The following is a 16,754-nucleotide window of genomic DNA, read 5'->3' on the forward strand; positions in this document are numbered from 1 at the left end:
AATACCAAAGAAGACCTGCAAATGCTACATATCTCAGCTGAAGACGCCTCTAACAGAGATCTCTTCCGCAAGAAAATATTGATGAACGGGCTAAACCGAGACGAGCAACCGAAGAGAAGGCACGGTGCCCCTTGGACAGAGGAGCGTAAGCAGGCCCACTCACAAGGAATGAGGGAAATTTGGGCTCTAAAGAAGGCTAAGTTCAGTGTCAAATGCAACAAGACTTAACGTGGTCCTTGATGGCCCCAGCGAATAATAATAATAATAATAATAATAATAATAATAATAATAATAATAATAATAATAATAATAATAATAATAATAATAATAATAATAATAATAATAATAATTGCTGCTTGTTCAAGGAAAAATGTATCATAGAACAAACTAGAGAGTGAGAAACTGTTTTGGTTTATGCTACACATACATTCTGGCACAAGTCATAATATAATAATACAGTTTGCCTAGTAGCTCTCTGCACATGTAGTAAGAGAATTACTAATATTGACAGCTAAGAACGAGAGGGTAAAAACAAAATATTAAAATACAGTTTTGCCAGAGCATTTCGGTTAAGCCAGGTTTCATTTAAGCAAAGTTCAGTAAAGCGGGGTTCTCCTGTACTCTCATAACTATATGAAGAGATCTGGAGCCTTTATTTACCGGAATTAAGATTTTTCTGTACATCAACATCTAGAGTGATCCTCATGAGGTACTATCACCCCATCACAGTGTTGATAATATGAACATTTCTAAATATGCTTCATCTAAAACAGTGAGGTTTTTCAGTCTGTCAAAAGTAATGCAGTTTGAATAAAATTGGAAAATACCTGAAAAGATGTCATTAAATTTTAATAAAGAATTACACTCAACTCTTGATTAACCAGGATAATGTAGTGTTAGGCTTCCTGGATAAGTAGAATCACGTTTAACCCACAAAAAGTTAAGAATAGAACAGGCATACTGAAAGTACAGTTAAAATGATAATAATTGATACTACTGTACTTTTTTTATTAACTTACCCAATATGTTGCAGTAAAAGTAGCACTTAGCACAATCAATAAATGGAAAAATAAACAGCACTTTTCGTTGAAACGAATAAGGCAAAGAAAAATATTCAGACAACCTAACTTTACTGTTTCCGAAAATAATCAGTCATGGTTTTCTGCTTTTGTACCGAGATAACATACAATAGAGGGAAATTTGATTGATCCACCTTTTTTCAATACATAATATGTTGTTAATATAATATGATCACAACATTTTTTATTCATTACCGGTTTCGGTGTCTATGGACACCATCATCAGCTGAAACATGAACAAAGATATACAAGTATGTAGTATATATAATAGACCCTTAGTAATAAGTGACATTAATATGATGAAGTAAAAATACAATGCTTAAAAGAATATAAACAAGTTATGTGCTTGTTGGTCAAATATATAATGAAAGTGAAGATATTAACAAATGTTTAAAGACTTGATCACTTTGGAAAGATTAAAAGGTCCCAAGCATAGCATACGTCAGTTTTTGAACGTCCATGTTTTATTTTCACCTAGTGTTTACGATTGCTAAGCTTGTTTCAGGTGATGATGGTGTCCATAGACACTGCAACCGGTACTGAATAAAAAAATGTTGTGATCATATTAACAACATATTATGTATTGAAAAGAGGTGGATCAATCAAATTTCCCTCTATTGTATGTTATCTCCTTTCAATATGGACCGGATATGAAGTTTTTAAGGTTGAATTTGTACCGAGAAACACTTTCTCTTTATTTTGCTTCTCAAGTTCCTCAAAACAAGTTTTTCGGTGATGAGAGCATCATCCTGGCAATATTATCCCAATCCTTTGTAATTCTGTATTACTGTAACTCCTAACACTCGTGCATTTTTAGTAGTTTTGATATCGCAGTTAAGCTGCAACACAGTTGATCCGATTACGGTAAATCGAGAGTTGAATGTAGGTGTTTCGTTGTAGAAAGAACATCATCAGATTCAGATTCTATTCACACTTTAAATTCATTGATTCATGTTGTTTTGGCCAACTGAAGACCACATCATTTGAAATGTTTCCTTACCCGGGCCAGTACTCCCACATTCATTGCCGGTGTTGTTCCTTTCTTTCTTCAGGATAAGACTTCCCTATTTTCAGCTTCAGCTTTTCTTCAAGGTCTGTTGAATGATTGCTCTTGTTTTGTTGTCCAAGCCAAATTCCTTTAGGACTTGTATTAGGACATTTTAATCAATTGAGTCGTAAGCTGTTTTGAAATCGACAAAAGACACCATGAATTTTTTGTTCCTGAGCTTCAGATATAAAAGGGTTGATTTTAGATTCATAATCTACTCGATACAAGAGCACCCTTTCCAGAACCCTGCTTGGTATTCTCCCAGTTGTGGATCTAGTTGTTCTTCTGCCCTAGTCTGAAGAGCTTTCACAAGAATCTTGTAGGAAATTAAGAGGAGGGAAATACCACGATAGTTGTTAACATTCCTTTTGTCACCTTTCTTATGAAGGGGGTGAATCAGTGCAGTATTCCAGTCTCTTGGAAGTTTCTCTGTTTCCCAAATCTTGTGGATGATGAATGTCAGTTTATCAATTACCTTGTCACATGTGTACTTCCACAGTTCAGCTATCAAGTCCTCACCTGGTGCCTTATTGTCCTTTAATGACTGGATTATCTGTTTGATTTCTTCTTTTATGGGTGGGAATTAATCATGACAGACTTTTTCTCTCTGATTGTTGTTATATAGAGGATGATTGCCAAGTTGTAGTTCCTCTTCCACCACCACCACTATTACAGTTTTCACAAATATGAAGTAGAATGTATGAACTAAAATATAGTGAAATAAAATATTAGCTAAGTTCAAAACTAGTATTTAATTTAAAAATCCAAATTTAGTGAAAAATGGCCAGCTCATTTATTCATTGACAGTTAACTACCAAGATGCTATTCATCGCTTATTGTAGTTATTATCAGTCACTTGTAAATAAAATTGTATTGAACTGACTATCTAACATGTCTCATTTCTATCAGGCTTGCACTGGGCAATGATGTCATGAAAATCTGGTAGGACAGTCTCCACCTATAACTTGCTACAGTTCTGTTAAGTGTAGACTTGGGCATTCATGGGAAATCGCTCATATTTTCTAATAGCCATTCTTGAAGATTTTCAATTATAGGGAAAATATTATTTAAATAAAAATCATGTGTACATCTCCAGACAAGTCCAAGACTAAACTCATCTAAAGTGATTGTATGGCATCCCCTCCTTATATACAGTCTCCAGGTACAAGCACTTGGTTTTCTTTATCTTCTCTCGCCGATGCTCTGTTTTTTTCACAGATCCATACAAGATTCCCAGACGTTCCAAAACCTTCTGGTAAACAGCAAATCTTTTATTATTTTATTCAAAACTTCGACACTTAAAGAAACAAATCACACTAAAAACCATCTTGACTATGTGCGAACACTACCACACTCTCACTTGCATCAGAGACTTATGAAAAATTCCAAGGTAAGGCATAAGTTGTGGGAATATGCCATCATTACAGAGAATGACACTACCTCAGAATCATACATGGCAGCAGAGAACTCAGTGGCCAGCCCAGTCATCACTGTGTTAACTGAGCACCATGCATTGTCTTTCTCTAAAACCAAACCAAACCAAACCCCATGGCACTACAGCCCTTGAAGGGCCTTGGCCTACCAAGCGACCGCTGCTCAGCCCGAAGGCCTGCAAATTACGAGGTGCCGTGTGGTCAGCACGACGAATCCTCTCGGTCGTTATTCTTGGCTTTCTAGACCGGGGCCGCTTTCTCACCGTCAGATAGCTCCTCAATTCTAATCATGTAGGCTGAGTGGACCTCGAACCAGCCCGCAGGTGCAGGTAAAAATCCCTGACCTGGCCGGGAATCGAACCTGGGGCCTCCGGGTAAGAGGCAGGCACGCTACCCCTACACCACGGGGCCGGCATTGTCTTTCTCTACTAAATAAAATTCTATATAAAATCAACACATGGACCCAAGTTTTTCTTAATTGTTCTTTATAGAAACATCAATTGGAGCACTGAAAATGAATGTTAGAATGACTTCATCCCAATTCCTGGTAATAAGAAAATGTTTCTTCACTAAATTGATTACAACTTTTTATTTATTAATGAAGATAAAAGGTCTATAATTTCAGAAGCTTATTAAGAACACTTGGGACTATGTCGTACTTAAAATGGGGTTATGATCGGATGATAAGATTTTATTGTATGGTACCGTATGCATTCTTTTATATATATGGATATTTGTCTGTTAGCGGTTGAAAAACATGTTGCTTTTCCCAATCCCATCAAAATGTATGAAACGTTAAATGTAACAAAATACTTTAAAATATTTGATACTTCTAAAAGTAGGAGAAAAAAGTAGAGACACAGTTTTGTGTACTTTAAGTTGAAATCAACTGATTCACTCAATACTTATAGCAGTTTAAATTCAAATCTACATAATTTTGTTATTGTTGTTGTTGTAATAATAATAATAATAATAATAATAATAATAATAATAATAATAATAATAATAATAATAATAATAATAATAATAATAATAATTGTTATTCAGATTATAACATTTTATTCCACTGATCATCCACCATTCCAGCACAAGTTTGGCAGATTACCTTACTACTAGAGGACTTGTGTACTGTTTCAATATTTAAAAATGTAAAGCAATTACAAATATGTCACTTACCTTTAGTCTACCATCTCTCAAGGCTGGTACTCCAGGCACTGGAGTGCTGTAATGCATATTCGGAGGAATATAACCTGTGTCCATTGCTATTAACACTTTAGCTACAGCACACATGCTGGCAGAACTCTCAGTGTGTCCTATGTTAGATTTGACAGACCCAATCAGCAGTGGAGTCTTTCTATGACGTAGCATAACTTCATCAACCGCATTCAATTCTAGACAGTCACTGTTCTGAAAAACATAACAGCTATGCAGTATATATATTAAGAACGACAGATTTTCATTTAAATTTTAGGGGTTGATTAGTAATTGGTACAAAAATGCAGATAATACAGTAAAAAGAATTGCAAAGTTATAAATGAAATTTACCTAGAACAGGCAGTAAAGGAAATCAAAGAGGAATTTGGAAAGGGAATCACAATCCAAGGAGAGGAAATCAAAACCTTGAGATTTGCCGATGATATTGTTATTTTATCTGAGACTGCAAAAGATCTCGAGAAGTTGCTGAATGGTATGGACGAAGTCTTGGGTAAGGAGAACAAGATGAAAATAAATAAGTCCAAATCAAAAGTAATTGAGTGCAGTCGAACAAAGGCAGGTGATGCAGGTATAATATTAGATTAGGAAATGAAGTCTTAAAGGAAGTAGATGAATATTGTTACTTGGGCAGTAAAATAACTAACGATGGCAGAATAAGGGGGGCATAAAATGCAGACTAGCACAAGCAAGGAAGAGCTTTCTTAAGAGAATAAATTTTCTCACTTCACACATTGATATAGGAATTAGGAAGATGTTTCTGAAGACTTTCGTCTGGAATGTGGCATTGTATGGAAGTGAAACGTGGATGATAACTAGCTCAGAAAGAAAGAGAATAGAAGCTTTTGAAATGTGGTGTTACAGAAGAATGTTGAAGGTGAGATGGATAGATCGAATCACAAATGAAGAGATACTGAATCAAATTGGTGAGAGGAGATCGATTTGGCTAAATTTGATGAGAAGAAGAGATAGAATGATAGGACACATCTTAGGTCATCCAGGACTTGTTCAGTTGGTTTTTGAAGGAAGTGTAGGTGGTATGAACAGTAGGGGTAGACCAAGGTATGAATATGACAAGTAGATTAGAGCAGATGTAGGATGCAATAGTTATGTAGAAATGAATAGGTTAGCACAAGATAGGGTGGCATGGAGTGATGCATCAAACCAGCCTATGGACTGATGATTCAAACAACAACAACAAATGAAATTGATGAAAATGAGATTGATAACAGCTGGGCTGAGTAGTTTAGATGGCAGAGAGCTGGATTTCTGAGTTCAAATTGGCAGGTGTAATCCTGGCTTAGTCTGGTGGTAGTTGAAGGTACCAAAGTATTCCAGCCACATGTCAGTAGATTTACTGGTACACAAAAGAACTCCTGTGTGACAAAATTCCAGCCTCTTGGCGTCCCGAAAAACAGTAAAAGTAGTTAATGGGGCATAAAACCAATGACATTATTAAGATTTAATACCACGTACATAATAATAATAATAATAATAATAATAATAATAATAATAATAATAATAATAATAATTTGGAGTATGGATTGGCGACCATGGGGCCCTTAGCTTAGTCCTGGCATTGCTTCCACTTACTTGTGCCAGGCTCCTCTCTTTCATCTGTCCTATCCGACCTTCCTTGGTCAACTCTTGTTCTTTTCCGACCCGACGCTATTAGGTTTCCGAGGGCTAGGGAGTCTTTCATTTTCATGCCCTTCATGACCCTTGTCTTTCTTTGGCAGGTACCTTCATTTTTCGAGGTGTCGGGTCCCTTCATTTTTTTCTCCTCAGGGCTAACAACCTTGAGCAGACAAACCATCACCCGCTAGGGTGGCCTCATCTACATACTCGTTGGACTCAACATGAAAGGAAACATTAATACAAAGAATACCCCAGGTGGTAACAAATCCACCCCCACTTGTGATGGGGCAAGCAGGTCATCGGATTCTGGGGAGCCTGCACCTTCATGTACTCCACCATGCAAACAACAGCAGAAAAGAAAGAGAAATATCACCTACTTGGCTACAGTGAACATCAACTCGTTGCTAAAGACTGGTAAACTTAAACAGACTCTAGACGTGCTGAACAAATATAACATCAAGACTGCAGCACTACAAGAAACACAATTCATGGACGGAGATGCATTTGAATCCCAAGGATACAGAATAGACAAGGGGAAACCAGGCATCAGGGTGATGAAGACAGTCCCACATCTTGGCATTGGCTTTGCTGTTCATCATAGCATGATTGATCACATAATAGGGTTCACTTCACCTAATGGTAGGACCTCCTCAATATCTTTGAGGTTCCGCAATAGGTCATATACCATAATGAACTTCCATGCACCCACAAACGCACAAATAGAAATGACCTGGAAGCATTTGAATAATACTGGAGCATTCTAGAAGAAGCCCTGGACAAGATCCCACAACATCATACCACCATACTGATGGGTGATTTCAATGCACAGGTAGTAAAGGAGAAAAAATATCGCAGGATAGTAGGCCTCTACCCAGCCCATAAGAGGACAAATAAGAATGGAGAACGTCTTATAGACCTTTGTGACAAATATGGTCTTGTCCTAAAATCAACTGCCTTCAAACACCTGCCTAGGAAGGCGAAGACATGGAAGAGCCCAAATCCACTACGAGGTGAATTCCAGATAGACCATGTGGCTATGGACAAAAAGCATCACAATGAGATTCAGAATGTCAAGGTGCTAAGCGGTGCTAACATAGACTCAGACCATTACCTATCTCTGGTAAAAACCATCCTACAACCACTGAGAAGGCCACCGAATGTCGGCAGAAAGGCTAAAATACCGAAGTTCAACATCCTCCGACTGAGTGATGAAGACTGTGATTTCAAAGTCACTCTGAAAGGAAACACACAGAAGCAAGGGTGGCCCAACCTACAAAAAGCTCTACTGGACGCTGCTCAGAAGACCATGCCTGCCTCATCCAACAGAGGAAAACATCCATGGTGGACCACCCACTACATGTGACCATGCTATAGAAGATAGACGCAGAGCCTGGGTCACGTGGAACCAATGCAAAAATGAGGCTAACTACCAGGCCTTCCTTACTCAAAGGAAAATAACTGTCAGTATAGTATGACAGGCTAAGAGGAACCATAACGAGGCTCTAATACAGCAGGCAGAAGAGGACTTTAAGAGGCACAACTCAAGAGATTTCTACAGCAAACTCAGAAAACAGACAACGAAGTACACAGCTCCCACCCTTCATCTTCGTGGACCTGATGGGAAACTTCAGTTCAACAACAAGGATTGTCCCGATACTCTTGCAGGGTATTTCAAACAGCTCCTCAATGCATAGGAACCTAAAGAGAGATTCGCATTCTCTGAGCCTATTTCCAGAAACCGAGACTCCACACCGCCAACCATTGAAGAAATAAGGGAGATTATCAAGAGCCTAAAGAACAACAAGGCCTCAGGTGAAGATGGTATAGTAGCGGAGAGGTGGAAACATGCTGACGAACAATCCATACAAAGCATCCATCAGATCATAGAGGATATTTGGGCAATGGAGACCTTACCTGAGGAATGGACCTCAGCGGTGATCCATCCTCTACACAAGAAAGGTAGTAAGATAGACCTAGACAACTACAGAGGTATCTCTCTAATATCGGTTTCATACAAGATCTTTTCTAAAGCCCTGCAGACCAAAGTGGTCAGTCAACTGGATTCCCAATTAGGTGAATATCAGGCCAGTTTTCATGCAAATAGATCTTGCACAGAGCAGATACAGAACCTCAAGACAATCCTGAGGTGCAAGAATCGTGACGGACACCAATGGGTAGTCATACTAGTGGACTTCCAGAAGGCATATGATTCAATAGATAGGCAGACCCTCTTCTCCACCTTATGGGAATTAGGCCTAGATGAGAAGACCACCAGACTAATCCAGGCTACGCTGAAGAACACCACCTCCAAAGTAAAGTTGTGTGCTCTCAGAGAGTTTCTCTATCCAAACGGGAGTTAGACAAGGTGATGGAATTTCTTGCATTCTCTTTAATTGTGTTCTAGAGAAGATTATCAGGGAATAGACTGCCACATTACCTCCAGGAAGTGGACTGAAAATTGGCTACAAGAAAGATAATTTCAGTGTACCTTGCCTGGCCTTTGCCGACGACCTTACCTTATTAGCCAACAACAAAGAAGAAGCAACTCACCAGCTACAGAGCCTCTATACCATAGCAGCTAAAACCGGCTTGAGGGTCAATATAAAGAAAACTGAGTTCATGACTAAAATAAAGGGAGTCCCACATACTATGCCATTGGAAAACACCACCATTCGTAAGGTTGCTGCAGTGAAGTACCTAGGGGAGTGGATTTCAGCAACCGAGAATGAGACATTAGCAATAGACACCAGATGCACCAAGTTGGAAAGGATCTACCATACCTGTAAGAGCATCTATACATCCAAGTGCCTCTCTAAGAACCTTAAACTCCAACATTACAATTCAGTAGTAAGACCGTCCGTACTGTACGCTTCTGAGTGTCTTCTGTTGAACAGAAAAGGTTCACTGAGGAAGCTAGAACTCAAGGAACGAAAAATACTAAGGAAGATTTTAGGACCAATAAGGGAAGGGGATGGTACTTACAGGATAAGGCACAACAATGAGATCTATGACCATCAAGAAGACATAGTTACATCCATGAGGAAGAGGCGATTGACTTTCTATGGGCATTTGACTCGTATGAGTACTTACAGACTTACCAGCAAGATCTTTACCACTACAGGCAGAGGGAAAGCGTCCAAAAATAAATGGATCACCACAGTGAAGTCGACTTAGAACAGCTGGGGATTTCAGAACAAACCATACAGGATCGTGTATTATTCCGGCAGTTGACCTTTCAAGGTGTCTTTCCAGAGTCTCTCACCAGCACCAGGCACCACCTGACCGAGTGGACCGAGGAAAGGAAACAAGCACACAGCCAGAAGATGAAAGCTTTCTGGGCGAAGAAAAAACAGAATTTCCATACAAGGAGTTGAAACGAGCCCCGTGGTCCTCAGTAGGCCCAAACGACAAGAATAATAATAATAAAAATGATGTGTGGCCTCTGAAGAGGCCTGGTGCAGGTCTTTCGAGTTGATACCGTGTAGGTGACCTGTGCATCTGTGAAGATAGGGCCCAACCTAGGATGTTTTCTAATGCTGAAAACACCACACACACCCACACCAACAAATTAAGGTTAAAATCCCCGACCCTGCCGGGAATCAAACCCAGGACGCCATGGACCAAAAGCCAGCATGCTAACCATTTAGCCATGGAGCCGGACTCCACGTACATTATATCAAACTGTAGTGGATGAACAATATCCAATACTTAAGCTTTGAATTTTTCTACAGTTAAAATACCAAGGATGTTGCAAAAATAACTCCCTGTTGGTGCAAGTGTTATGGACTAGTAATACTTGGAAACAATTCTCTAAACCCATGGGTAAATAGTGGAAATATTGAGCTTTATTATTATTATTATTATTATTATTATTATTATTATTCCGGGGTTTCCCGTGGAACGCAGAGGTGAAAGAAGGTGCCAGGGTGAATGGGTCTAACTACAATGTCAAGAGTTGAATTTAAAACTTTAAAAGGTTATAATGCAGAAGCTCCAATTTCTTTGCTTAGGAGATAGCTCTAAGTTTGCAGAATTTTCTCAAATTAACCCTCTTGATGTTCTAGAGAATTTAAAAATCTCTTATCCCACAATATTTGACACACACAGGTTAAAAAATGAACTTCAGTACATTCTATTCTGATTCTGCCTTCAAAGATACCAGTTTGGAGGAAATAATTCTGTCGCTCAATAAAGTGAACTCAAGGACATGTTCAAAGAAGCGTTTCAATTATTGTGTTTAATACGTACCATACTGTCTACCAGCTCCTCAGTAGAAAGAAGCTTTTTGTGTCTTAAGCGAATAAAAACCTACTTATGGAATTCAACATCCCAGGAGAGTCTGACTGCACTGGCAACCATATCCCTGGAGAAGTCACTGCTGAACGACTTGATGGATATAATGCCCTTTTACGATGACATTACTGGCAAGTTTGCTGCTTCAAAGGACCGATGAACAGATTTAACGTACAAGCAATAGATGTTACCGAATGTGAGTAATATTTGTTCTTTTTAAGTTAAATTTATAGTTACATTGTGCATTTTAAAGAAAGTGCATGAAAATTATACAGCACATATTTGTAGCCCAATATCTTCCCAAAACATCACCCTGATATCTTATTTCCTCCTAGCTAGATTATCCAACACATCTATTCAAAATGTACATGTTTACTGCATACGCGCGAGTTGGGCTGCACCAAACTTACACCCCACGAGCCGCCACTGTACAAAACTGGTACTCTGCTGACTGGGCCTTACTTAACCCCTTGAAAAACAAATAAACAGGTAGGAACTTCAACTAGGTTCTCCAATAACTTCTCCAATTGAAAATAAACTATCTACATTCTGACCTAACCATAATCTGTACATTAGCACTTCATCAACAACCAACAAATACAAAATATCAACACACACAATAAATATTTACAACTGCTTGAAGACTCCCCATATAATTCAATAATCCTAGAACAAAATGTGATGAGAAATGACAGCAAGGACTGCTCTTGTAGTGAGCCCGATGGCCAATAGTTACAGTGCATTTACAGTATAAGTTATATTGCCCTTCACTGTTTTTTGTGTGCGTATCAACACAATTGCTGGTTCTCACCATGAACACATTTAATTTAATTTTTATTTATTTATTAGCCAAGGTACCTGAGCTAAAGCTCACTGTGGTGCAGTACATTCAAATATCATGGTTACAGAGTATTAATAAAGTACGGTAAATTAATACACTCCAGTAATATAAGTTTGTAACATCAAATCAGTTAATAATAATTTTGTTAAATGAATAGATCTACATATCATTAATGAGTTATGTTAGTATCATAAAATATTAATATATCAGAAATATAATCATATGTATATGTTTTGTTTTACATAATTGAATTATTTCATAATGATACACTGTAAGAGTAAACAAGCAAACAAACTACTACATATTCAAGAAGGAAAATGTAACAAACAGTTTCAAAATGTATTAATTCTACATTTTTCTACTTAAGATAATTCTTTAACTTCTTTTTGAACATTTGTATTGAAGAAGCGTTCTTTATAACTTTGGGCACTTTGATTCTGTACCTCATTTTTCACTGACAACAACACTAGGTTTTAGAGACATGGTTGTACAAATACAGGCTGTTGATCTAAACTTTGAAACCGGGCCATAGATTACCAAAAGTTGCCATGAGGTATAGAAGACTAAGTACATGTAGTAGATCAGTACCTTAGCACAAAGGTTGTACAGTATAAGTATAAGCAAGCAAACTACATCACTGCTCGGTTCATCAACAGTTAATCATACACTCATTAATGTCCAGAATAAAAAGACATAATAGATAATATTCCCAGCAAACTCCTCCATAAATTGTATGCCTGGACCGTGTCCTCCCAGCGTATGTGTAGACTTTCTCTTCCCCAGTCCTTCTCGATATCCTGAAGCTCATTCAGGCGGCGTGTCTGTCCAATCATGAGTGAGAGATATCCCATGCCATGGTAACATGTTGGTACATCCCTACCACGCCCGTCGAGGCTGACTTCAGGTTATCCATGTGTCAGGCTTGGACTATCCGTATGACTCACTAGAGTTTCCCTGGATGTTTTTCTAAACCTGGAAATAGCTGTATGTTTCCCAGTTGCCTGTACAAAATAAATGACTAATATCTAACATGGAGACCTTCCAGCTTCAAATATTCTTACCTTAATAAACCAATATTATAATAATAATAATAATAATAATAATAATAATAATAATAATAATAATAATAATAATAATAATAATAATAATAATAATAATAATAATAAAAATAATAATAATACTTACAAGTGAAGCTGAACCATCTGCTTCCAAATACTCCACTTGAGCTGGGTCAATATCACAGGAATTATAGAAATTTTCCAGATGTTTAGTCATAATATCTGGGGTAAGAGTAATGAACTGCCTCCTGTCTCCATAGCACAAAGTATCAGTGTGAAGAACTTCTGCATACACACGCTTAGCATCCTGCTTACGTTGTAGGAAAAGCATTACGGTGGCTTCACTTCGACCATACCCGTTTGCTACAATTGAAGAAGGAAACATTAATACATTATCATGATAATATCTTGTCACATACTGACGAGAAATGGCGTGAAATGACAATCGTAGATGAATATTTCAGTGGTGTTCTTAAAATACTTTGAAATTATTCAAGAAAAGACTACATAAACAACTGATAGGGAAACTGCCACCTGGGCTACTACTGCCCAAAATGCAGATCAGTGCTGACTGAAAAAGAGAGAGAGGGAGAGACACACATGGAAATACTAAAAGATAAGGATAAATGTCAAATCTTCACAAAACAATAGGAAATATGCCACGTACCATGTGGACGACAGCCCTAAATGCAGATCAGTGGAGGTTGATCGAATGATGTCATAGTTGTCAGTTATCTGAATGTATTGTGTATAATCGGAACAAACATTTTGTCTGAATGAATCATTGGTCCTAATTACCTAGGATAAAACACACTATTAGGTTACCAAAGAGAACCAACCTGAAGCATCAAATGACCTGGTTACACCATCAGGGCTGAGGAGACCAAGTTTATTGAAGAACTGTGACATTTGAGGGAACAGTGCAAGATTGGCTGTGCCAACTATAGCTGCCCGACATCGTCCAGTCCTTATACTGTTGTATGCTATACTAAGTGCTGTGTATCCTCCAGCCCAGGTGCTTAGTACTGCATAACTGGGGCCTGAAATCATTTCAAAAATATTTTTAAAATATTACAACTACTGTAGGTACAGTAATATCATTTTATTTACAGTAATATAATCATCTTTCATATATGTTATGCCCCTTCTGGAAACTTTATTATTAACATCAGTGATAGTAACCACAATTGTTGCTGAAAAACCTTTAATTGTTCAACTTATGTACTAGATAATACAATTTCACAAATATTAACACATCATGTCATTCAAAGGAAAATAATGTAGTACGGTATGTACACTTGCCGACATAGAAAGCAAGTTACAAAACACTTTGTTATTTACGGTCAACGTAATCAATACTTGTTTTACTTGTGATGATATACAAAAGCTCTGTTGAAGAAACTCATCAGGCTTAGTTGATATTATGAGTACCAATAATACGAAAGGAACAAACTAATGTACAGAAGCAAATCATAGAAAGATGTAATACAAGGGCTATTTTTTTCAACCTCCAATCGGTCCTGAAATTAAAACCACAGTGAGATTCCGATGAAGCATTGTGCAGATGTGTTGTGCAGTGTTTTTAGTATGCCTGTCAAACGCGTCATGTCGAATTTGTCAGTTCTGAGCACACAGTGAGCAAGTTAACATGCCGAGGACAATAGAGTCTCCCACGAAATGTGAAGTGCGTTCTGTCATTCGATTTCTCCATGCTGAGGGGTGCAATGCTATTTTCTCGAATTGCCTGATCCACTCGCTGAACAAGATCATGGTCTGACACTCGCTTCCTTCCCTGACCACCTGCATCATGAATGTCTGTACATCCTGCTTCAAAGTTCCTGCACCAACGCTGCACTTTGCTATCACTCATGGAAATTTTACCATACACATTACTCATTCGTCAATGAATTTTGACTGCATTGTACCCAAGGTACGTATTGCACCCCTCAGCACATTCAATAAATTTCCAATTTCTTTGCAATCATTTAAGAAAAGGCCACCTGCCACCTGGGCGATTGCCCTAAATGCAGATCAGTAGTGATTGACTGATTGATCAATTGATTGATTGATTGATTGATTGATTGATTGATTGATTGATTGATTGATTGATTGATTGATTGATTGAGGTTTGCACTGCACTTTCATTTTACATAATTTACGTGCACTGCTGTAGTATTAAAAAAATGTTTAAGGTGGTTGGTTAACATCTACCCAAGACTGATTTGTCATGACCTCTGTTGAAAATAATTCCAGCCACATATCCTTCAGTTTCTCCTCTCTTTCTTGTAATAGTCAAACAGGTTGGAGAAAGTTTAAATTTGTTTGTAAGTCTTCAAAGAGGAATGAATCCTGTGCAGCTTGTAATCCAGTCTGGGGTACGTGTACTTGGATACACCAATGGCAAGCTTTACAGAAATGCACTTGCACGTCTTCTCAGGATTTTCTTTTTTCGGTTAGGTCCTTCATCCATCCAGATGGAAACAACAGAGAACTTCACTAAGTTCCAGATTTCAAGTTCATGAGTATTTAAACAGAAATCAACATACATGTTTACACATTTCTAACTATGTGAGTGTGATTGTGTGGAATCTGATGATATTCTCTCAAGATCAAAACATGTCATTCTATTTTAAATAAGTTGTTTTTTCAACTTTTTTATTTTATGAAATACTTCCTCTCATGCAGAAAAGTATACTTTTACATTCATTTTTAGCAGGGAAATAGACATACTTGAGATACGTTGATGTAACCTAATTGTAACAATGATTTCTTAGAATTATCAATGAACACCTTAAGGCTGTAGTGGCAATCTCCCCATATGTTATAACTGGCAGAGACATCTGTTTTCAAAAATTGGCAGCAAAAACGGGATTTGTTCCCCTCGCTCCAATCATTAGATCCACAACGTCGATTTCCTCTAAGTTGTATTTCCCCCTGCAGTAAGGAATTGTTGGTAGGTAAATATTCCTCCTCTCGAGGATGGCATCTGAGGGCTGCGACTTATGGCTTTCAAGGCAGACAGTGGGGTCTATGACGTAACCTTTCTTCTTATTCTTGAAGGCAATTATGTCGATCATTCCGTGGCTTCCATTGTCTGCATGAACCTCTTCAAATACCCGAAAACCATGGTCTTTCAGTGTTGTTGCAATTAACGAGTGGATGTTATGATGACGTGTATTCCTTAAAAGTTCACCGTGAGGAAAAGATCCCAGAACATGAGCAAGAGTTTCAATCTCCTTGAGGCAGCGCCTACAGAGGGAATCATTCTGAGATCTTCCTGGTACCAATCTAACTGCTCAAATGTTTGCTGTCATCTTAATTGCCTCACACTATATGTTACCATATATTTTTCTTTCTTCAGGTAGTGTATGAATTTATTTACTCAAAATCAGTTTTAGCAGACTGAAGAGCCTAAATAAATTAACTGAGTCAAAACTGAAAAGAGATGTCTTCAGATATTACGAAAAAAGTAAAGAGAAAAGAGAAGGCTTCTAAGGTGCAGAGGTCGCTCATGGTCAATTTCTTCCAGGTTATCCCGATACTAAAAGTGAGCAAAGGCACAAGTTCAGAAATTAACAGCAAAATGGCTGTTTAGCTGCTCTTGCTTTTGTGTGCAGTCTGAAGGATTTTATTGCAGACTGTAGTGTCACATTCAGAGCATCATCATCATGAGTTTCTTCCAGCGAGCCAGGTAGGATGTTCAAGAACGATGTGCCTCCATTTATTACAGTCCTTCTTTTCTCTCTTGCTATTTGCTTTACGTCGCACTGACACAGATATGTCTTATGGCGATGATTCCAGGCCTAGGAATTGGAAGGAAGCGGCCGTGGCCTTAATTAAGGTACAGCCCCGGCATTTGCCTGATGTGAAAATGGGAAACAACGGAAAACCTTTTTCAGGGCTGCCGACAGTGGGGCTCGAACCCACTATCTCCTGATTACTGGATACTGGCCGCACTTAAACGACTGCAGCTATTGAGCTCGGTTCTTTTCTCTCTAGGCCATCCCATGTTTCGCCTCTCTTCTCTAGGCCTTCTCTTATCTGGTCAAACCACCATTTTCTAGGATATCCAATAGGTCTTTGTCCTGGAATGCTCTTTCCAAAATACCATTCTTTACTATGAATCTGTCCTCTATGACCTATTTTTAGATT

The 16,754-nt window shown here is 38.1% G+C and overlaps 1 protein-coding gene across 1 annotated transcript in view; it reads right to left on the reverse strand.

The window, feature by feature from the left end:
• LOC136877587 (fatty acid synthase) overlaps positions 1 to 16,754 on the reverse strand; it is a 426,680-nt gene that overhangs the window by 293,838 nt on the left and 116,088 nt on the right. The window contains exons 5-7 of the mRNA XM_067151746.2: positions 13,442 to 13,642; positions 12,730 to 12,965; positions 4,737 to 4,967 (exon numbers count right to left, since the gene is read on the reverse strand). Coding sequence (XP_067007847.2) covers positions 4,737 to 4,967; positions 12,730 to 12,965; positions 13,442 to 13,642 — 668 coding nt within the window. The remainder of the gene's footprint in view (positions 1 to 4,736; positions 4,968 to 12,729; positions 12,966 to 13,441; positions 13,643 to 16,754) is intronic.

The sequence above is a fragment of the Anabrus simplex genome, chromosome 7, assembly GCF_040414725.1.
Source record: "Anabrus simplex isolate iqAnaSimp1 chromosome 7, ASM4041472v1, whole genome shotgun sequence".
Taxonomy (NCBI): domain Eukaryota; kingdom Metazoa; phylum Arthropoda; class Insecta; order Orthoptera; family Tettigoniidae; genus Anabrus; species Anabrus simplex.